This window comes from Myxocyprinus asiaticus, chromosome 40 (genome assembly GCF_019703515.2).
Source record: "Myxocyprinus asiaticus isolate MX2 ecotype Aquarium Trade chromosome 40, UBuf_Myxa_2, whole genome shotgun sequence".
Classification (NCBI taxonomy): Eukaryota; Metazoa; Chordata; class Actinopteri; order Cypriniformes; family Catostomidae; genus Myxocyprinus; species Myxocyprinus asiaticus.
This window is the reverse complement of record NC_059383.1, coordinates 7702644-7726146: the sequence shown is the minus strand read 5'-3', so window position 1 is coordinate 7726146 and position 23503 is coordinate 7702644. Positions and strand designations below refer to the sequence as shown.

At 37.1% G+C, this 23503-nt stretch overlaps 2 protein-coding genes across 8 annotated transcripts in view; both read right to left on the bottom strand.

The window, feature by feature from the left end:
• The window catches only part of LOC127430418 (nuclear protein AMMECR1-like), an 80066-nt gene extending 66435 nt beyond the window's left edge, over nucleotides 1-13631 (bottom strand). For 4 of the 5 annotated variants that reach the window (XM_051680169.1, XM_051680172.1, XM_051680168.1 and 1 more), the window contains exon 1: nucleotides 12184-13631. In XM_051680169.1, coding sequence (XP_051536129.1) covers nucleotides 12184-12629 — 446 coding nt within the window. In that variant the 5' untranslated portion in view covers nucleotides 12630-13631. The remainder of the gene's footprint in view (nucleotides 1-12183) is intronic. The other variant, XM_051680170.1, reaches the window with a different exon arrangement.
• A 9162-nt stretch (nucleotides 13632-22793) lies between these two features.
• The window catches only part of kif4 (kinesin family member 4), a 48508-nt gene continuing 47798 nt past the window's right edge, over nucleotides 22794-23503 (bottom strand). For all 3 annotated transcript variants that reach the window (XM_051680131.1, XM_051680132.1, XM_051680130.1), the window contains one exon: nucleotides 22794-23262. In XM_051680131.1, coding sequence (XP_051536091.1) covers nucleotides 23068-23262 — 195 coding nt within the window. In that variant the 3' untranslated portion in view covers nucleotides 22794-23067. The remainder of the gene's footprint in view (nucleotides 23263-23503) is intronic.

Genomic DNA, 23503 nt, shown 5'->3' with positions numbered 1-23503 from the left:
ACAAATGACAGAAACTTGAACAAATGATCACAGAATTATAGAAAGGTGATATTGTTCTTCCCCAGCTATCTGTTAATGATTATGGGTTTGAGGATGATGGCCAAATATCGCAAATAGAAGAATTTTAGTTATTTTGTTGAGTCTTTATCCATTGATGGAAGAACCTGTGCAGACTAACCTGAAAAGCTATGGAGCCTATTAACACCTTCACAGCTCTAAACTTGGACATGTTTTGTGAATGTAGATAATTATGGTTATGTAAAAGCTTATATTGAGTCTAGTCTGAACCTGAAGAGTTTGTTGTACCGAGATTATGTACTTACAGGGGTGGTCCAAACAGCAGGATGCTCGTGTATTACAGGACTCAGGCGATGAGACTGATATGCTGCCGTTTTTTTCGGATAAAATACAATTATTTTGCGGGAGATGAATGTGTAGTAAGCTCAATCTAGCTTTATAATTGTTAGTTTACATAATCTCTGTATCTAAATGCTATAACCTACATGAAATGTTTTAGTGTTGACTGAACAACTGATCCTGCTGATAGATTGAATTTATTGTTCTTGTGTAAGAAATAATGATGTATTAGCAGCCACACAATAAACTGTACCAAAAAGAACTACATGCAATACAAATAAACATTTATTTGGACATACATTATAAACATTGTACACAAAAAGTTCAATGTTCTCTGTAAAGCAACTATAAACTATGTATTATTAAAAGCACTGTACAAATACATTTAACTGATACTTAATGTCCACACTGTTTTCCAAATCACCTTTTCCCCTTAAGGGAAGGCATGCACCTTCTGCAAAGACACTCAAAAGAAAGTGAATCACAACAGGAAAGAGGAAAATCAGAATACAATTAATTTCAAAGGTGATAAGACATCTCACTACTGTACATGTCTCATCTAATAATTATGGTCTTCACCTGTAGAATGTATTCATTTAGCATCACAGCATGAAAACACTGTCATAATGCCATTTCAAAACACGTGAAGCATTCTTAAAAAATGATGCTGAATAGAAATTAACAAACTCTCAAAATGTCTAACTTTCAGCACATGTACACACACTTGTTAGCACAATAATGCTATTGTTTATGTAATTCACTGCGCTCAGTTTCTGGGTGTCTATCGCAGCCGGACCGTAACGGTGGATAATATAAGTAATCCCCGCTGTTGACTTCTTGCCAATAAAGTGAAGAGAGCACACAAACAAATTATTCCAAGCTTTTTCAAACAGATGTTCCTAAATCAATCCTTCTGTAGGCAGCTGATGGAAGCAGCAGCATCTGGGACTGGAGCGCTTTGCTTTGCGAGTGGATTCTGATCATAACATTGCTGTTTTATACAAAACTTTAGTTTCGCTTGATTAATAGGATAATCATTAACTGCACATGTTGTCCGGGAAATTTTAAAGACATCATACAACATTGAAAAAGCAAGAATCTAATCGCAGGACACGCAAGCAAGCAGTTACCGGCTACACACAAAACACCAACCAATCGCACTTCCGCTAGTCAACTGGAAATTCCACCCACCTAGCGAAATACAGTGGACTCGCTGAGAATATTGTGGAAAGGATGAGAACAACAGCATTTTTCAAAGGTAGGTAGAGAACAACTTCTGTTGAAAAATCAGATGCATGAATGCAGTGCCGAGCAGTGTCTTATTTTCGACTGTGCACAAGAATAAACTGCCAACAAACAGCTTTTAAAAGTGTTAATTTTTTTTAATCCTAGTTAAAAATAGTCACTTGTGTACTTGAGTATAAAGTGTAACTACACCTTTTCATGTAGGAATTGTTAAGCGAAATCATTAAGTAGAATCAGAATTCGGTTAACCGGAATCGTAAAGTGAAATGAGAATCTGAACCAAAATTGTTAAAGGTGAAGTGTGTAATTTCTGCGCTACTAGTGGCACCAAACGGAATTACAGAAATAAAGTAGTTTTCAAACAACCTTTGGCAACAACACCCCTCAGACTCATCACGCCCTTTCGCACTCTCCGATTCCCTATGAACAAATAGGCAATACTAAATAAAAACTGATAAACATTTAACGTCGTATTAAACAAGACCACTATAACATATACACACCGGACAGAAAGCGTTGCAGAGGAATCTGCTCATCCGATAACACCGCTGGATTGAACGGCAGCTGGTGTGTGGGGGATCCAGCACAAGAGGTATTATGGTTCTTGGTAACTAGCAAGTGTAACGACACATATTCAGAGTATTTTACTAATTTATCTGAAGCTCGACAGTAATGAACTTGAGTGTAGCTTACCTGTCGAGAAGCAACACAGCGAGAATCGAACCCCAAAAATTAGCTCAAAGTCCTCACCTTGTAAATGTTCACTCTGGTTTTACTCCGTTCTGTTTCTTTGTCTTTTAGCAAGTCTTTGAATTTTGCAGAATCTTAAGTTTCATTTCCTCTGCAACACTTATGCAATGTTCGTTCACATTCTCCCGGTTGAACAGTATCCTTCAAGTAGCCACGCCCCAAACTCACGCTATAGGCTGAGCTAGAAAGGGATGAGTGGAGCTGTACGGGATGCTCAAAATATAAACACTGTTTTGATAGTGCCTGGGAGGCTCGGTGTTTATAACGTTGTATTTTTGGGGGAGGTAAACCCACAAATGGCCACTTATAGATGTCAATGAACAATAAACTGGGATATTAGAACATATTTTGACATCAAAAAAGTTCCACTTCACCTTTAAACCACTTACGATTCCCATACCTACACAAATGTTCCACAGTGTTGATTCATTTTCTATAACTGCTCTGCTTTTAAGCAGTCACTTCTAATGGTTTATTGGCCTGTTAAAAGCCAGCCACATAAAAGAACAGTTCACCCAAATATAAAATACTTCTGTTATCATTTACTCACCCTCATGACTTTTTGCAGAACGCAAAAGTACAGAGATGTTTTAAAGAATGTCCCGTTGGCTGATTTCAATACAACAGCAGACCCAAAGGTGTCATAAAAGTAGCCCATACGACTTGTGCATTATGTTCCAAGACTTCTGAAGACATGCGATAGTTTTTGGTGAGAAACAACCCGAACTGTACGTTATTTTACAGAGAAAAATCTTGATTTCAGCAATAGTTATCCTTTGCAAATTAATGGGTGCATAGTTCACAAGAGAACTTGGGTTGTTCACACAAGAACTTGAACTGTTTTTTTCTTTCGTGAAGTTTAAGTGCGAGTCAACTTTTCCTTTAATAGGCCTACATTTTCCTGGTTTTATTGTGAACAGTTGTTCAGTGCCTTAGCACCTTGCAGTCATTTACAACACATACACAAAACATTTTACAGTTAGTACACAGCTGTCTTGTAAGAAAGAGGGCTAAATAAGCAAACTGCTCACAGAGACTAAAAACAGAGGTCTGAGGTCAGCATGAAAGAACAGTTTTCAGACTAAAGGCCACCGGTGTCCTGGAAACAACAAGAGCTAACAGCAGGGTCTGCCACAGTTACTCAGAAACAGTCCAACAGACCTACAGAACAAAAATACACTTCAATATACCCCCCCTTGTTTTTATTTAACCTCACAATTAATGCACTCAAAAGCCTCGAATCAATTAGCCCCATCCGTTCCAGACACTAAAGTCACAATTACAAGTGAAAACAGCTGACAATATTTTAATGCTTTTCAAAGGAATAGTTTGCCCAAACAATGAACTGAACATTCATCGTAGTTTACTCGCCCTCAACCCATGTGACTTTTTCTTTTGTGGAACACAAAAAGGGACTTTTTGAGGAATATTCTGTAACTCTTTTCCATATAAAGGAAGCCAATGAGGACTGGGGCTGTCAAGCTTCAAACTGACAAAGAAAAAGTATCATAAAAGTGGTCCAAATGACTTGTGTGCTATATTCTAGGTCTTCTGAGATAATACCATTGCTTTGTGTGAGGAACAGATAGAAATTTAAAGTCACTATTCTAGGGCTGCAACTAACGATTACTTTGATAATCGATTAATCTTCGATTATTTCTTACGTTAATCGGATAATGTCATTTTCTGTATTTTATTAAAATGTTTTGGTTTTTTTTAGAAACAGTTATGATAAAGGGCATAAAGATTTGGTTTACTATACTGAACGATTCTATACTCACAAAACTCTGAACAAGGCTTTTGTTGGTGCCAGACAGGCTGGTTTGAGTATTTCTGTAACTGCTGATCTCCTGGGATTTTCACACACAACAGTCTCTATAGTTTACTCAGAATGATGCCAAAAACAGAAAGTGAGCGGCAGTTCTGTGGACAGAAATGCCTTGTTGATGAGAGAGGTCAACAGAGAATAGCCAGACTGGTTTGTGGTGAGAAGAATATCATGGGTTGGCGCCGTTTTGGTGGCACGAGGGGGACCTACACAATATCAGGCAGGTGCTTTTAATGTTGTGGCTGATCGGTATGATTGAACTCAAATTTTTCTGTGATGGAACGATTGGAACACATGTCTGTCACAAAAAAAAAACATTCATGCAATGAAGCAAATTTGATTGAAACAATCTGCATAAAAAATTGATAATTCAAGTTGCTGTATGTATATTTTTGACCCAGCAGATTGTCATATTTCCAGAAGACCCCTAATAAATTCATAAAAGAACCAAAATGCATGAATGTTTTTTGTGACAAAGACATGTGTACCAATCGTTCCATCACAGAAACATAAAGAGTTCAATAATTGGAAACTCAAGCCTGCCATGATATATATGTTCTTTACAAGTGTATGTAAACTTCTGACCACAACTGTATGTATGTATGTGTGTGTGTGTGTATATATATATATATATCTCAGTATCTTTTTCAGTTTTCAGTTGCATTATGCTAACATATTGTCAAAAGTCTGGCAAATAAAAATAATCATCTGCTGGCCAATGGCGATTAATTCTCCAACGTGTCCATAGAGGGTTGTTAAAAAGAAATGGTTCATATGAGTCATTTGTTCAGGAATCGGACTACACTGATCGCACTGTACATTGAACGTCGTACATAAAAAATTAATAAAAAAGGTTTATAAGAGTCATTCATTTGGGAATCGGACCACACTGGACACACTGTGTTTAGTCCTGTAAATAAATATATATTTTTTAAACGGCTCATAAGAATCATTCATTTGGGAATCAGACTTCACTAGTTGCACACTGTAGATTCAAAAGAACAAGTTCATAAGAGTCATTCATTCAGGAATCTGACTACACAGGTTGCACACTGTAGATTCAAAAGAATCACTTCATAAGAGTCATTAATTTAGGAATTGGACAACATTGGTTGTGCTGTAGATTTAAAATAACCAGTTCATAAATATCACTCGTTCAGGAATCAGAACCGTCTCAAGAGTAATTTGTTTGGAAATTTTACTACACTAGGTGCACTGTGTTTTTCACTGTAGATTTAAAAGAACCAGCACAAAACAGCCATCCATAGGGGAATCAGACTATCAGACCATCATACTGGTCCAGCTGTTTTCCGCTGTAGATTCAGTTCATCAGGGCAGTGCTGCAGGAAACACTTGAAGTATTTTTGTATGATGTTCTGTCTGCATGAGCAGTTAATGAAACCGAAAGTCCTTAAATAATTCAGTATCTTTTTTAAAATATGGAACCGGTTCAGAATAAAAAAAGGTTCTCTAATCTTCAGTGAATAAGTGTAGTGTCTGTTCCACACAAAGCTACCAAGCAAGTCAAAAGTGTTTGGAACAACATGAGGGTGGTTTAAGAAAAATTGTCTGACAGCAACCTGGACATTCTGAATATGAATATAAAACAGCCAAACAGGTTTGTCGCTTGATACGTTGCAAGACTTAGAACTGTTTTCAGCTGTTTTCTGCATTCAGGTTCCAGAGAAAAGCCAGTGAAGATTCAGTAGCTATGGTGCAAAACTATATGGAATGACTCCAATTCACACTCATGCCTCTGTTTAAAAGAGAACATCATCAATGACAAGTCAAGGAGAGGAGCTTGCAGGAGTGTCACATCAAGTACTGCAATCCACAGCGTTCCCTCAAGAGCAGTCTGTGCTGCTCTTTCCGACATAGAGCATCATCTAAAACCAAAGCACTTTAATATACGGCTTGTCATTTTAAGGTCTGTGAAAGATCCTCTGTGGGCAGCAGGAACTTAAAGAGTGGCTAATTGAAGTTAAACACTTCACAGTCTCAAAGGACTTTGAAAAACATGGCAGCACATTGTAGGTAATTCTGCGCTAAAGATTTTAGTTTGTTATAAATGAAGTACACAGAGACCTAAAACTCAAAAATGGTGTATAGTTTATTGCAGCAGTGCTAATGGAGATTTTAACTTGACAAGTGATTTTTATTTGCTTCGTCATTTTTAATGGCTCCAAATCAAAAAACACATTGTCCACATATTTTATACATGTCCGAAATAAATACTATACTACTACTACTAAATAAATATATTTCATATTTAAAGTTTTCCTTTCCCCACCTTCATTTTTTATTTTATTTTTTTACAAATAATTCCTGTTTTCAATTTGCGATAATTTTTTAAATTAGGCTATTTGTGAAATTATAAATGTAACTCTGTGACAGCTGTAATTCATAAACACAGTTATGCTGGAAAATGGTATACAGAGATATACATATTAAAATTTGATACTAATAATTTGAGTACCGTAACTCTTTCTACCAATTTTGCCAACCAATTTAGCACAATTCTCATTACCAGTGTCAGAAATTAACTTTACCAATAAGGGGCAATATTTGACCCCTGCATTTGAATTTCACTGGGCATTTTTTTCCTTTATGAGGGTTTTTTTTTTTTTTTTCATCTACATAAAAAAAAAAAAAATACTGTGTCATAGGGCTGGGCGATTAATCAAATTTTATTTTCAATTCTGATTTTGGCTTCCAACGATTATGAAAACAAGATAATCAAGATAAAACTATTATCGTGCCGTATTCCGTTTCGCAATGAAACATCCCGGCATTTTATCTTTAAAGCATCCTTTATTAAAGTTCAAATAATAAGAAAGTAGGTTATGAAAATAAACTCAGAATCTGGTAATTATCTGTGCGGTCAGCACCGCGTCTATGAGTTGCATGAAGGACCGGGGAAGAGACTGAATCTTCTCCCGGCTGATGCACACTCTGGCGCGGGGACACTCGTCACTCAAGCGCGTTTGTGCAGCTAGATTATAACGTGATGGCTCGCGACGTAGTGAATCATAATATATGTGTCACATTCACTGTGTGTATCTTATCATGAAGAAAATCGTGATACACAGCTCTATTAAGAAGAGAAAGTTTGTTTTTTGTGAGTTAAAGATGGATCGAAGTGAACATAAAGGTGAGAGAGTGTAGTCTTAGTCCATTATACACTGGAATAAAAATATGATTTTGATTAGTCTTTTTTGGCTTGTTTTTCAAAATAATATCTAAAACTCCTTTAAAACAACGTACATTTACTTTAGGAGCTATACTGCAGAAGAAAATTTTTTTATTGGAGAATGTTCAATACAATATTTAATCAGGACTCGACATTAACTCTTGTACGGGACAAGTGGATTTTTGAAGTGGCAAATGAAAGAGAATTTTATTTGCCCGACCGGACAAGAAGACTGATTAAAACATCAATAATGAAAAAATAACTGGCTATATTTGTGATAGGCTAGGCCTGTGTCACTATTAGAAAGTTAAAATTCTTATTCTGCTGTTGAAAATAATTTTATAATTCGCTAGCGATCTAGTAACAGCTGCGCCCTGTTTGATTGACAGGTGGTGTATGTGTGTGTGCTGAACATGCGCATGTGCTCCGAAAACGCTCACGCTAATGCGTACCTGAATGGTCAAATACACTTCAAATTTACCCTAAATTGTCCGTCTTGGTGAGGTATTCAAGTAAACACAGAGAGTGATGTCTAAAGTGAATGTAAACAGTGGAGAAAAAAGCAGATTTGTATTAAAATGTCGGACTTGTAAGTATAAATGTAAGCTAATAGACCTGCTGCCGTCTAGTGTGTCATTATAATAATCAAACAACCAGAACAAGAATACGAGAAAACACTCACTGCTCTTGACTGAGTTAGTACCTTTAAAAAGTGTTAATTTATTATATTCATACAGTGAAGACAGTAGAAGTTTTATGTTGTATTTCATTCTGAATGTTCACTTGAATGCTTGATAGCCTACTGCTGTTAAAACTTAAAGCACTGAATTTTCTTAATTTGTATTTTTTGTTCTATTATTTTTAATCTATTTCTATTCATTGCTGTTTTTTATTGTTATTTTATTACTGACTGTTTACTAGTCTTGAATAATTACAGTAATTAAGAACTTGAAACCATTCTTCCATAAATAACATATTAGTTGGTGTTATTATTTGTTGTGGTTTTGAAGCTGGTTTGAGAATCATCAAATTTCACTACCGACTACTGAAATTTCGGTATTGTGATAATGTATAGCCTTTATTGTACATGGTAGACCTCATTCCATAGAAGCGTGAGCACCCCTGCTGTTAATGGTGGCGATGGAGGCTTTTCTTTATTTGACTACCATACGTAACATAACATAATTATCATATGACAATAGCCTCGTCCCCTACCCAGTGCAATTTACATTTCAAGTTCAAGGAAATCCACTGTTAAAAAGACAATTATTTTTTTTTTTTATTCAATAAATGCATGATGTTTCCAAAGTCAGTGAGTAATCATGTTAAATAATCGTGATCTCAATATTGACCAAAATAATCGTGATTATGATTTTTAACAAAATCGAGCAGCCCCACTGTATCATCATTTCTGGTTCAAGACTTCAATTTAACCAGTACATTAACAAGAGGTTAGATGCACAACTAGGCCTAGAATAGAGTATTAAGACCATATCATGTTACAAAAAAAAATTAATTAAAAGAGGATCATTACAAGGGCATTTTTACCCCAACATTTTAAATTATGGGGGCATTTTAGTCACTTTCAGTGGCATTTTTGCCCCTAGCCCCCTAAAAGGAATATTCCGAGTTCAACACAAGTTAAGCTCAATCGATAGCATTTGTGGCATAATGTTGATTACCACAAAAATTTATTTCGACTTGTCCCTCATTTCTTAAAAAACAAAAATCAAGGTTCCAGTGAGGCACTTACAATGGAAGTGAATGTGGCCAATTTTTGGAGGGTTTAAACACAGAAATGTGAAGCTTATAATTTTATAAAAGCACTTACATTAATCCTTCTGATAAAACGTATTATTTGAGCTGTAAAGTTGTTGACATTTTTACAGTCGTTTTAGGGTTTGTTGACATGAAAACGCTGTGCATTAACACACATATTGTTTATGTCTTGTGACTAAACTTTGAAACTTGAAATAGTGGGTATTTTAACTAGGGATGCAACAATACCAATTTTTCCTCTTTCGATCCGATATCTGAAATCTCAGTATCGGCCAAAATTTAATCCGATACCAGTGTTGTTTTTTTCATAATCAGTTTAGAATATCTATACCTCACTGAGTGATGCTAATTATATGTAAAGAAACACAAACCTCTAACTACACATTATTTCAATATAAATGTACAAACTATTAAGAAAAACTTTATTATTAACAAGTCTACTGGATAATGTAGCAGCAAAATTAACAGTAATTCCAGTCTATGCGTTCAGTAGAAAAGAAGGTTGTTTGTTTTGTTTATTTTGCAAAAAACATTCAACTTGTATCTGGACTTTAAAGGATTCAGATCTCTTTTTTTGTTCAATTTAGTTGTAAGATATCAGCTCACTTTTCATTCACACAGTTATTTTTTGGAACCCATTAAATGTAAATAATTTAATAATAATAATAATAATAATAATACATTATTATTATTGACTTTTAGAATTTTAAATACAAAATAATATATTTCAGTCGTGCACCTTTAACTTTTAAATCCTCATGCTTTTATTTTGACATTCTGAACTCTCCAGGAAGTCCTGTATGTGTCTGTTTGTAGGAAAGTTCACAGTAGTTTAATTAACTTCTTATTCAAATTCTGGTAAAAATGCACCTCCGGCACCGTTCTAAATGCATATTATAAGTGAACCGAACTACTGAGTATCTACATCTGAGATGTTGTTCGTGAGTATCGCTCAAATATTGCGCACTGCTGTGAAGGCTAAAAATAGCCGCGAGCGTGTGTAAACAGAGCAGCGCCATTCAATAACACACTGGAGCTACACGTGCATTTTATATATTTACTTATTAAACACAGCCTTTTGTGATTCACAGAGCTATCGCACGTCTTCAAGTGGCTTTGAATAAAATGCAAGAGTCATATGAACTACTTTAATTGTGTTTTAATGGTTCTTTTGTCATTTTTGGAGCTTGACAGGAATGAACATGACTAACACACAGTATCAGATTTGGAAGGGGCTCGTTGAACCGATACCCGATCCATTTAAAAACGTCAGTATCGGAGCCGATACCGATCCAGGTATCGGATCGGTACATCCCTAATTTTAACATTTACGCATTAGCCCCCATTAATTCCATTGTAAGGGTCTCACTGTAACCCAGAATTTTGCTCTTTAAAAAAAAAAAAAAGAAAAAAAAAAGAAGGGGCAAGTCAAATTTAATTTTGTTGTAATCAATATTATGCCACAAAAGCTGTTGATTGAGCTTAACTTGGTACTGAACCTGGAATATTCCTTCAATTTCCAACCTTGCTCATAACCACAATGTGGGGGTTAAAAATGATGCATTATTGAAATGGTAAAGTATTTATACATCACAGTAGTACTTCCCTTGGTACTGCCTTTAATTTTCGCCTTTTTATCATTGTACAACATTTTTTTTTTTTAACTGTAATAAGAATAATAATTGAAAGCAATAGGAACAGTAAAAACAAACATGGAAAAGTCGTTAGAAAACAATACCTCCCCATAAATGTGTAAACAAAACAGGGTCACATTTTTATGATGCAGTACAGGAATATGCTCTATATAGCATATATGTGTATGTATATAGTCCGTATAGGGGCAGTGTTACTATCAGCAACAGGCAGGAACTGCAGTGAAGGCATTCACATACAGTATACTGACTAACCGGATAAGATAAAGATCACATTAACGTCCCGGGATGAAGTCCTTAGAAAACAGCTCTTGAACAGAGAGAAAACAGTCTACGTTTTCTATGCTTTGTCACACACACACAAGTTTAAAACACGTTAGCTGTCATTGAGAAATATTTCCTAAGAGGTCTTAAAACGATCGAGATTCATTGTTCGGCGCGAGTCACAAAACAGCACGATATCAAACCGTTTACAAGCTAACTGCATTTATATCAAATGTTTATATCCCCAGAAGTCACTTTAATTGTTTTACCTTCAAACTAACGTTTCATGCTGTTTCAGTGAACAGCATTGTAAGTAATAGGGGTAAACGTAAACAACTCTTGGGCTTTGTTAGCTTACTAGCTCACTTCAGCTAACCGGTGGGCAGCTTTGACTGTAATAAAAACACAATAATACTCCGAGTCTTTTCACTCAATATACGAATGATGAAAAAATGGATGAGGTTACGTGAATTAATAAAAAGCCCAAAACAAATAAGCGCTTACATAATAATGGTTTTGGCTGGCTACAGTCGGTTAGCATGTTAGCTTGCAGTGTACTTAAATAAAGCTAGCAGGCTAATGCCACTAACACTCATTTAATCTCTTTCAGAGCACAAAACACATGTATCAATTCAACACCAATAATTGAATCATTTCAACCGCACTCTTTAATGATATTCTTAAGAACCGATATTTAAATCTTACAAAATAGCAAATATTCCCTACAAGTATGTAACTACAGTATAGTGATTTAACCGTCAATTAAATTAAGCAGCACGATCTTGTGGAGGTTTAATCATTATCAGTCTTTTTATAACAAATCCCAAGCGGTTCTTCAAGCACTGCACAGTGTCAAGGAAAAACCTTTTATTATTATTATTATTTTTCATCTGGAAAATGTGGTTCAAAAGTTAGCAAGTGAAGCATTTATTACAACATTTGGCTTTGACATAAACACAAGTAATTAATGTGATGTGGACAAACAACGTTTGTCCGGGCAAAACTTCCAGACTCGAAACTTCTTGGTGGCGACAAACACACCATCTGTTGTTGTGACAAAACACGGCCAAAAAAAAAAAAAAAAAAAACAGCAAAAAAAATTCCATCTTGCTACTTACTAGGGGTCGTTTGTAAACCTGGGTGTTCGAGGAGGCTGGTATCCATAAAGATGGCAATAAAGCACGTCGAAGCAGAAGCAACACATCTCCGCCGAAACGACCATTTTCCTGGCTCCACTTCCCGAGCCGGTACTGAGGTTCGGGGAGAGGCCGGTTGAGTTATAGCCTCCCGGAGTTGGAGACAGAGCATTGGTGTTGTTGCTGCTGCTACAACCGCTACCCCCCGGACCCCCCAGGCCGTTCACTCGGTTCACGTTCCCGGCCACGACGGCCGACGAGGACCCGATCCCCAATTCCGAGCCACAATGTCCGGTCCCGGCTAACCCGCTCCCCACCCCGCCGGGACCCCCCGTCCCGGGAGATCCCGACAACTTCTGCTTCTTCACCCCGCAGCACCCGGCCGCCATCTTCGAACAATCTGCACCGACACACCGCTTCCGACCCATCACCGTCACCGCGGGAAGGGCGGGGCGAAACGCCGACCACACGTAGAAATCCCACTGCGTCAGCACGTAAGACGGACAATGCTCCACCTTCCCTTCCTTTTGATAGAAGCAATTACTGAGAGGAGCTTACGTTATATCTCTCCGAGAGAGAGAGAGAGAGAGAGAGAGAGAGAGAGAGAGAGAGAGAGAGACTGCAAAGTCACCCGACTGTTTGTTTTGCCTTCAGAAAGACGTAGCGTACGCTGCAGCCTTACGCAATGTTCTTAGGGCCTCCACAAAAAAAAAAAAAAAAAAAAAAAAAAAAAAAAACAACAACATCCAACGTATGTTTCCTAGAGTAACAGCCCCTCCTTGGGATGCGCTGTGCCAACTGCAACGATGCACGCAGCTCTCTGTCAAAGCATGCACACATCCATCCATACATGAAAAGAGCGTATAGGCGAATAAATGGAGCGGCGCAGCACAGATTCAGCTCTCCCTGCGTGGGACTGTGGAGCTCGAGTACGCAGGACCCAAACACGCCTCATGAACGAGTCACTGCGCCTTCCTTTGCAGTCGACCCCAGGTTATTATTGAGCTCTGAGTGAACCGACGCAGTCACAATGGCTTTTAATCGATGCGGTTTGCCTGCACGTGTGTCAGCATCAGCAGGATGCGAGTCATTTTAACAGCCACAACTCGTCGGTTGATACCGGCCTTCACCGGTGCGCAGGAGGGACCCCTGTAAGCCGCACGGCCCCTTACTGCAAGTCCACCGTGTAAAGCGAACTCGAAAGTTTCCCTTCGATTGCTCGGAGTGCTGTCATCCGATTACTCGGGCACATTTTTGAGCTGCATACTAGCACCGCGTCCGCCGATCTCTCTCGGTGCTCCGCTTGCGGCAGCTAACATCAGCTAGAAAATATCCTATGCGATGATCATCTGACTGAAGCACTCAGACCTCGTATTCTTCTCTACTATCACGCCGGAGCACAGAGCCCAGGACTTGCGTTACGACAGGTTCCTGCGTAACGTGCGCATTGCGCCGTATTCACAAAAACCTTTGAGTATGTGGTCACGGCGCCGTTTCTTCACCGAGGGACGCAGGAATCCCGTGTTTGTAACTTAATGAAAGGTATAGATCCATTTAGTCGTCCATATCTCGCGTTTTAGTTCCAGTCTTCACCCTGATGGAGAGAGAGAATAAAAGCGTTTGGTAACGCGGTTGTTTGAACAGCGTGTGTTCTAGTCTATGGAGAGTCTGCACCCATTTCATTATTTTCAAACTCACCAGACAATAGGACAGCCTGTTCCTGCACCTGATGTAACCTCACCTGCCTAGACTAACCAAACACATGCAGCTGAAGTGTTTTTGTATTGGTGCATGTACAGGTGAAGTCAGAAGTTTACATACTCCTTAGCCAAATACATTTAAACTCAGTTTTTCACAATTCCTGACATTTAATCGTAGAAAACTTTCCCTGTCTTAGGTCAGTTAGGATCACTACTTTATTTTAAGAATGTGAAATGTCAGAATAATAGTAGAGAGAATGATTTATTTCAGCTTTTATTTCTTTCATCACACTCCCAGTGGGTCAGAAGTTTACATACACTTTGTTAGTATTTGGTAGCATTGCCTTTAAATTGTTTAACTTGGGTCAAACATTTTGCGTAGCCTTCCACAAGCTTCTCACAATAAGTTGCTGGAATTTTAGCCCATTCCTCCAGACAGAACTGGTGTAACTGAGTCAGGTTTGCAGGCCTTAATGCTCGCACACTCTTTTTCAGTTCTGCCCACAAATTTCGGATTGAGGTCAGGGCTTTGTGATGGCCACTCCAATACCTTGCCTTTTTTTTTTTTTTGTAATTAAATTTTTTTATTGATTCATACAGTAAATAAGGAAAACCAAAACGTATATACAGAGAATCAATATTTAACCCCCACTATTAACCCTCCCAATCCCCAAAAAATTATATATATATATATATATATATATATATATATAAAACAAATACACACACACACACACATACGTGTATATATATATATATATATAAATCACACACATTTATATCTACACCTCTCTCTCCACTGCCCCTCCCCGAGAGCCCTCCAAAAACTCAAAATAGTTGCCCCATTTCCCAACAAACAAATCCAAGTTACCCAGTCTTCTAAATGACATCTCCTCAAAAGCCACCACTTTCCCCATCTCCGTGCACCACTCCTGAAATGGGGGCGCTCCAGCTGACCTCCATCCCCTTCAAATAATTTGTCTGGCGATCATTACACTGGTCAGAACCCAATTTTTTTATGTGTTTATTCCCCACATCGATGACCGCCCCATCGCCCAAAACAGAATCTGGGGCAAAACGAAATCCAAGTGCCCAATACGTCACACATAAATCTCTGAACCTTCCAATACTTGGACTTTGTTGTCCTTAAGCCGTTTTGCCTCAGCTTTGAAGGTATACTTGGGGTCAATGTCCATTTGGAAGACCCATTTGCAACCGAGCTTTAACTTCCTGGCTGATGTCTTGAGATGTTGCTTCAATATATCCACATAATTTTCCTTCCTCATGATGCCATCTATTTTGTGAAGTGTACCAGTCCCTCCTGCAGCAAAGCACCCCCACAACATGATGCTGCCACCCCCATGCTACACGGTTGGGATGGTGTTCTTCGGCTTGCAAGCCTCACCCTTTTCCCTCCAAACATAACGATAGTCATTATGGCCAAACAGTTCTATTTTTGTTTCATTAGACCAGAGGACATTTCTCCAAAATGTAAGATCTTTGTCCCCATGTGCACTTGCAAACTGTAGTCTGGCTTTTTTATGGCGGTTTTGGAGCAGTGGCTTCTTCCTGGATGAATTGCCTTTCAGGTTATGTCGATATAGCACTCGTTTTATTGTGGATATAGATACTTGTCTACCTGTTTCCTCCAGCATCTTCACAAGGTCCTTTGCTGTTGTTCTGGGATTGATTTGCACTTTTCACACCAAACTACATTCATCTCTAGGAGACAGAATGCGTCTCCTTCCTGAGCGGTATGATGGCTGCGTGGTCCCATGGTGTTCATACTTGCTACTGTTGTTTGTACAGATGAACGTGGTACCTTCAGGCATTTGGAAATTGCTCCCAATGATGAACCAGACTTGTGGAGGTCCACAATTTTTTTTCTGAGGTCTTGGCTGATTTCTTTTGATTTTCACATGATGTCAAGCAAAGAGGCACTGAGTTTGTAGGTATCCACAGGTACACCTCTAACTGACTTCAATTAGCCTATCAGAAGCTAATTGGTTAATTATCTAAAGGCTTGACATCATTTTCTAGAATTTTCCAAGCTGCTTAAAGGCACAGTTAACTTAGTGTATGTAAACTTCTGACCCACTGGAATTGTGATATAGTCAACTAAAAGTGTTAAAACAATTTTTGGAAAAATGACTTGTGTCACGACTTGCCAAAACTATAGTTTGCTAATATTAAATCTGTGGAGTGGTTAAAAAATGAGTTTTAATGACTTCAACCTAAGTGTATGTAAACTTCTGGCTTCAACTGTACATCTCAATTAACTAAATGCTCATATCATTGAAAGTTCTCATTAATCTCTCTCTAGTCATACTAATTAATGATAGGCCTATTAAAACAACTGGTGCACAAGACACTGTGTTCTACCAGGTAATCATAAAAAGGTATGAAAGTACACTGAAAAAAGTCAAAGTGTGACCTTAAAGGGCCATGTACAACTGATCTGACCCTTAAAATTACTTTAGTCAGTTTAGCGTAATGTAGTCATGTTGATTCAGTCATATTTAATATTTTTGACTTGAATAAAACTAATACTTTAGATATTAGCAAATGAACCTGACAAAACATTTTAGAGTGTAATAGAGCGCAACAGTGCCCGCCCACTTTTTAAGCCGTCTTCTTTCCGGAAGTGTTTTTCGCATTCTTTTTTTCCCCCATTAGGATTACATAAAGCGTTCTAAACCATCAGCTAAAAAGTTTTAGAAAAAATGTGAAAATCAGACAAAAAGACAAAGGTACAACCTGTGTACTAAAGCATTTTCATTGAGGGAATGTAATGTGTACATGTAATGAATGTATTTGAATATGTAATAGAATTAAAAACGATGGAAATATATGATACTAATATATATAAAATACTGATTTTAGGTTGTTAATTATAAGTTATATAAGTATAACTATATATTTCAATTTTATTGCAAAATATTCAAATATATTTAAATATATAAGTTGTTAGGGAGTGTAGTGAGACTGACTCAATTGTGTCATGAGAATGGGCTGTTGCTGCTGAGCTCTTTTGGTGGGGTTTGTTTGCAGCGACTCTCTGATTGGTTGATCTCTGTTAAGGATTATGGGTAGTGTAGTTCTTTACCAGGAATTCCGCTATTAAACACATTTTTTTTATATATATAAATTTGAAATCAATTGGATTGATGGCTTCAACAGATTAACACCCTCAGAGCTCGTGGTAAGTCTGTCTGAAAAGGAATGCAGAGTTTTACTTCTAGAACCCAACTGTTGCGGTCTATTTCTCAGTGGTGAATTCTCAGGGCCAGCAAAGCCTTCTATGCTGGCCTAACATGCCTAATAAATACATATTTTTTTCATCCTTTCATTCTCATTCACCTTCTTGCCTATGTATTTCAATCTCTTTCCACTCCTAATTCATCTACAAACGAATAGCAAAAAACTAAAAGTTTATCCAATCAGAAGCTATTCCTTGATGCTCACAAGCAAAGCGTGACAGCTGTTTCACTAATCGCATGCTGAAGCAGCACATGAGTCTGAGCTCCACCCTGTTAGGCCTTCAGAATTTCTACAGAATCCCTCAACAGTGAAAGTGAATGCGGCATCTAAAGTCAGACTGTCTGATTCATCAGCCAGTCATATTGATTTATGTGTTCTTGGTGGGTGTGGTCTTTAGAATATGTCCCAGTCGAGGCCTTCTAGCTGGCAATCACACTTTAAAGGGATAGTTCACCCCAAAATGCAAATTCTCTCATGACTTACAGTACTCATCCTCCTGGCATCCCAGATGTGTATGACTTTCTTCTGCAGAACACAAACAAAGATTTTTAGAAGAATATTTCAGCTCTGTAGGTCCATATAATGCAAGTGAATGGGTGCCAAAAGTTTGAAGCTCCAAAATTCACATAAGGGGAGCATAAAAGTAATCCATAAGACTCCAGTGGTTAAATCCATATCTTCAGAAGTGATATGATAGGTGTGGGTGAGAATCAGATCAATATTCAAGTAATTTTGTGTCATAAATTCTCCTCCCTGTCCATTAGGGGGCGTATGCATATAGAATGTGAATCACCAAAACCACAAGAAGAATGTGAAAGTGAAAAAAGACTTATATATTGATCTGTTTGTCACCCACACCTATCATATAGCTTCAGAATTTAACCACTGGAGTCGTCGGGAGTACTTTTACATTTGTCACCCATTCACTTACATTGTATGGACCTACAGAGCTGAAATAATCTTCTAAAAACCTTTGTGTTCTGCTGAAGAGAGAAAGTCTGGGATGACATGAGAGTGAGTAAATGATGAGAGAATTTTTTGGGTGAAATATCCCTTTAAGTGATGTAATTAATTTGAAAGCAAAGAGCGCGAGATCCAGCTGACGACGGCTGTCATCTCAGCCGCTATCGCCATTGAGAAAGAGATCCTTATGGATTTAAAAACCTAAGATGTGGGGGCCTGGGTAGCTCAGCGAGTATTGATGTTGACTACCACCCCTGGAGTCGCGAGTTCGAATCCAGGGCGTGCTGAGTGACTCCAGCCAGGTCTCCTAAGCAACCAAATTGGCTCGATTGGTAGGGAGGGTAGAGTCACATGGGGTAACCTCCTCGTGGTCACCATAATGTGGTTCGCTCTCAGTGGGGCGTGTGGTGAGTAATGCGTGGATGCTGCGGAGAATAGCGTGCGCCTCCACACGCACTACGTCTCCACGGTAACGTGCTCAACAAGTCACGTGATAAGATGCGTGGATTGACGGTCTCAGATGTGGAGGCAACTGAGATTTGTCCTCCGCCACCTGGATTGAGGCGAGTCACTACGCCACCACGAGGACTTAGAGCGCATTGGGAATTGGGCATTCCAAATTGGGGAAAAAAGGGGAGGGAAAAAAAAAAGATGTAAACAGGAAAGGAGGGCTGATTTTCACTTCAAGTGGTTTTTGTATTGTTATAGCAACATCAGGAGTTTTCTCCTGATGTTGGATAGGTATTACCTTAACCCTTAAATGTACCTGTAATTTTCATTTTAGTGGTGTTTGCTAAGCAAGCATCACTACTGTCCATACTTTAGAGTAAGAGATTTAAACCCTTAGATCTTAAGTATTCAACTTGGACACATAACTCGTATAGCACTTACAGTATGAATAATACTCAAATCATGTGGCTTGTTAAGTAGAGGTGTGCTATTTTCTATAATTTAAAACTTGTGAAAAAAAAAAAAATCCCTAGATACTAAAGGAGGGACCCAAGCTGTATCTAGGGACCAGAATATCAGAGAGACTTAGACCGGTCAACACCCGCCTAGCAACCACCCACCACATCCTAGTCATCACCTAGCAACCACCCACAGCACTCTAGGCAATGGGCAAGCACCACTTACATTCTTTTCAGGAAAAAAATTATGTGAGTAATTTATTATCACTCTTCATTACATTATGAAAGTGATAAGGATGGAGGGAAAATGTTTGGAGGGAAAACAGTGTATGTAGACCTCATTTATTTATAAATGCGTAATCAATGCTGTAGAATTGTAAGAACTGTAATGTTTATGTTGTATACTGTAAATCAAAAGTTATAAGTTTCTTCTTAACATTAATTTCTGTTATATGATAAAAGCAACAATGCACAAAAGAATGTCAAGAACAAACCATATCTGACATTTCTTGGAAATGCTGACGACGGGGTCACAAAGATAGCAGTTTGATTTACACCATTTTGCAGATGTGCTGCCTTCGCCTAACTCATTTCTTTAATTGGACGACAGTGTTGTTTAGCCAGGCTGAGATGCACAAATTGAAAACACAAGTAACCTCAGAAATATGTCCGGTAGATCATGATGACATGCATAGCTGAGAATAATTCCCTTTATTTTACTTTATTACTAGCATATTTTGTATCTTTGAGGAAAAATGAAAGCACATGAGCCTGTTTTCTATCGCTTAAAGTGGCCTATTAAATATTTATTTAAATATTTTCATTTACAGTTTTTCTTTTGCGAGGCTAAATAAAACCGGGCAGGCAAATGAATAGATTAAATTCGATTAGATTATTTTATAGATTATTTTTCTCTGCCATTTTACCTGTTTATTGCAAAGGTTTGAATTACAAATAAGTACAGGTAAATACATCACTCACCTTGTAATCACACTGTAAACACATGGTAATAACATCAAATATATTGTGTTACTATACTCACAGATTTTGTAAATAATGTCATTAACCTCATTAGCAGTGTTGTGTGTAATCTGATTACAAAGTAATTAGTTACTGTAATCTAATTACTTGAAATTTAAAAAGTAGTATAACAATGTATTGTAAATTCCTGTAATCAGATTACAATAACTGACTTTCAGTTAAGTTAATTACTTAAGTACATTACTTAGTTCACACATATTTCTAAAATTAAATTATTTATGTAGAATACATTTACAACATGAATTGTCATGTACGTCTGTTTGTGTTTCTGTGACAGCTGAAGGGCCCAGTAAGATGTTTTAAGAGAGAATCGTGTAATGTTGAGAGTACGACTTGTGTGTGATAGTGAGCGAGGAGGAAATATAGACATTTTTTTTCATTTAAGCGAGAGAAAAAACATATCTGTATACTTGCACTTTTCTGTGGTAATCAACATTATGCCACAGATGCTGTCGATTTAGCTTAACTTGTTTTAAACCCAATATATTCCTATAACTTTTCATTTTAATTAAGCTGTCAAATGCAACAACAGCAATGTGTTGTGATACATCATTATAGAGACACTATGGACAGGACTTATAAAAGCAAATAGACTTTTTGGAGTCAGATGCCAGGGCATTTCACCAAGGGCATTTGCCAAGTCAAATCATGATTGCATGAACATTCAGCAGTGTGGCTCACACAATCTCTTAGCCTTTACAGTTTAATACAGATCAATTTAAAACGATGAGTTATTATAGTGTTACCTGAAACATTTCTCCAAATTATATACTAATATGTTATGACCTCCTTTGATGATGGATGGCTGGATGGGTGCCACATTTACTTGCACTGTAACAGATTTATTTTTATATTCCAGGTTCAGTGGAAGTGAATGGGGCCAATCTATAAACATTAAAATACTCACGCTTTCAAAAGTATAGCCACAAGATGTAAACAATATTTTTAAGAGTTTACTGTTATGTCGTCAAGGCAAATAGCTTGTAAAATTGGATATAAAACTTTACACAGAAAAAGGTTAGTTAGCGATTTTATCACACTAAAATCATAACACACATATTGTTTAGGTCTTGTGACTATACTTTTGAAATGAGTTCTTTAACGTTTACGGATTGGCCCCATTCACTTCCATTTTTTAAATGAATCCAAATGAATTTTTGTGGTAGTAATTTGGGGTCAACTGAGCTTCATTTGTATTCAAACATGAACATTTCTTTAAAAAAAAAAGTTTTACTGGATAACCATTCCACCAAAAGAAAACACCAGCACACGTGGTCAAACACGTGGATTCAAGATTGTATTAAAATGTAAGTGTTACCTGTAGTGCACTGCTTTCTACAAGTCATGAAATTTAGATTAGATCACGTTTTTCAACAAATTTATCCCTGCATTCAGTTCATATGTATATCAGATTAGTTTGCAAATTCACAGTTGTGAGAGCAAATCTTTTCATAAAAAACTTTTTTATTTTTATTTTTTTATTACCTATTTACCATTTAACCCTTGTGCGACCATTTTTGATCATTTTGGCTGTTAACTCCAATGGCATAAATTTAGCCAAAGGTGTGTATTTTGATATTTCAACCTTAGTTCCTATAATACATCTATAATATACTGTGTACACAAAATAGTTACACTCAGGACCTTCAGGGCAAAAATGTCCCCACTGAAACCAATTAAAACTGCAATATTTGATCTCAGTGCCATTAAAGCATAAAATCATGAATGCTATGATATTATGCTTTCGATCCAGAACCCTGGCTTCAAAATTAAAATTATTAATATTTTCCACCAGATGGCGCCATTTTTCTCATGTTTAGCCTATGGAGCAAATACATGCTTTTTTCCTATTTTCTGTTTGCTGTATTATAGAGCACTGCAGGCCAATTGAATAAATGATGCAGCTAAAATTGTGTGGGTGTGTTGCTATAGATGTCAGAGTGTGTTTTGAATGTGTGTATTGAGAAATGTGTAAAAAACAACGTTATTATGTAAACAAACTGGCATTTAAAGGGATAAAATCCTGAAAATGAATAAATATTTAGTAGTTATGATCAGGACTGATGTTGGTTAAAAAAAATCTAAGTCAGTGAAAGTGGAAAATAATATTAATATATAATATTTGTATGGCAATTTCTTTATGCTGACATTTTTGTCCTCTAAGGTACTGTGAGAGTTTTTTTTTTATCTGACACTGCACAAAGAATAATAATGAATCAAAATCAATGTTGTTGCTAATCACTGACATATCCCAGACTGTGATAATCCCAAAAAAAAATAAAAATAAAAAATAATTAAATCCCCTAAGCATTTAGTATATATATTAATTTTTTGTTTTGTTTTTTTTTTCATAAAAAAAAACAACAGTGGCATAAAATAAACAAACTGGCATTTAAAGGGTTAAAATCCTGAAAATGAATGAATATTTAGTAGTTATGATCAGGACTGATGCTGGTTAAAAAATCTAAGTCAGTGAAAGTGGAAAATAATATTAATATATAATATTTTTATGGCAGTTTTTTATGCTGACATTTTTGTCCTCGAAGGACCTCCGAATAACTTTTTTTTTATTTATGCAGAAGGGTTAAGAATTAACAGTAAATCTTACAGCACTCCAAAAGCATCAGTTTTGCCAGGCAAAAATCAATCAATTAAGAGGAATTCTTCAGATATTTTGCAGTCTATGCTTGAAGAGAAAACGCAAGATCCCAAATGAAATCAATCATTTAATCAAGTCACTACATTTCTCAATAGAATATCTAAAATATGATTAAGCATCATGCTGCCAAACTGTTAAAAAACTTATAAAATTACTCATGACGTGTGCTGTTCATCTTGCTAGTACGTTAGCCATTATTGCAACTGAAAAGCAATATTAAACTATATTACAACTATCAAGTTCTTTAACAAAAAAATGCATTCATTTAAAGCACATGAAAAAGAGACTAGACAAAAGAACAGACAAGCAGGCATATCTATCAGAACTTGAATGGTTAATGCTCTTCACGGATGGGCGTGCAGTCAGAGAAGAAGCTGTTTTTGAAGTTATTTAGACCTCTCTTGTTCCTCCGGAGGAAGCTGGCAGTGCTGTTCATGGTGTCTGCTTCATCGCTGTTGCTCTCGTCAGCAGGGACGGGTTTCTTTTCAAGCTTCAGATCAGCAGGCAGGGGGCTTATGTCTCCAATCTCCTGCTCATCATATATGGTAAACCATTGCATTATTGAGTGACTTTAAAAATCAAAATCAATCATTCTGCCAAAAAACATGGTAAATTTGACTATAGTAACACCATGGTTAATTTGTGGTACATGTACCCTGGTTTGTAAAACCATAGTTCTTATAAAAAGTTCTTTTTAGTTTTAACTGCATAGTTCTTAGCAGTTTTGCTATAGTGAATCCATGGTTATTTTTTGTAAGGGCTTGCTTTTT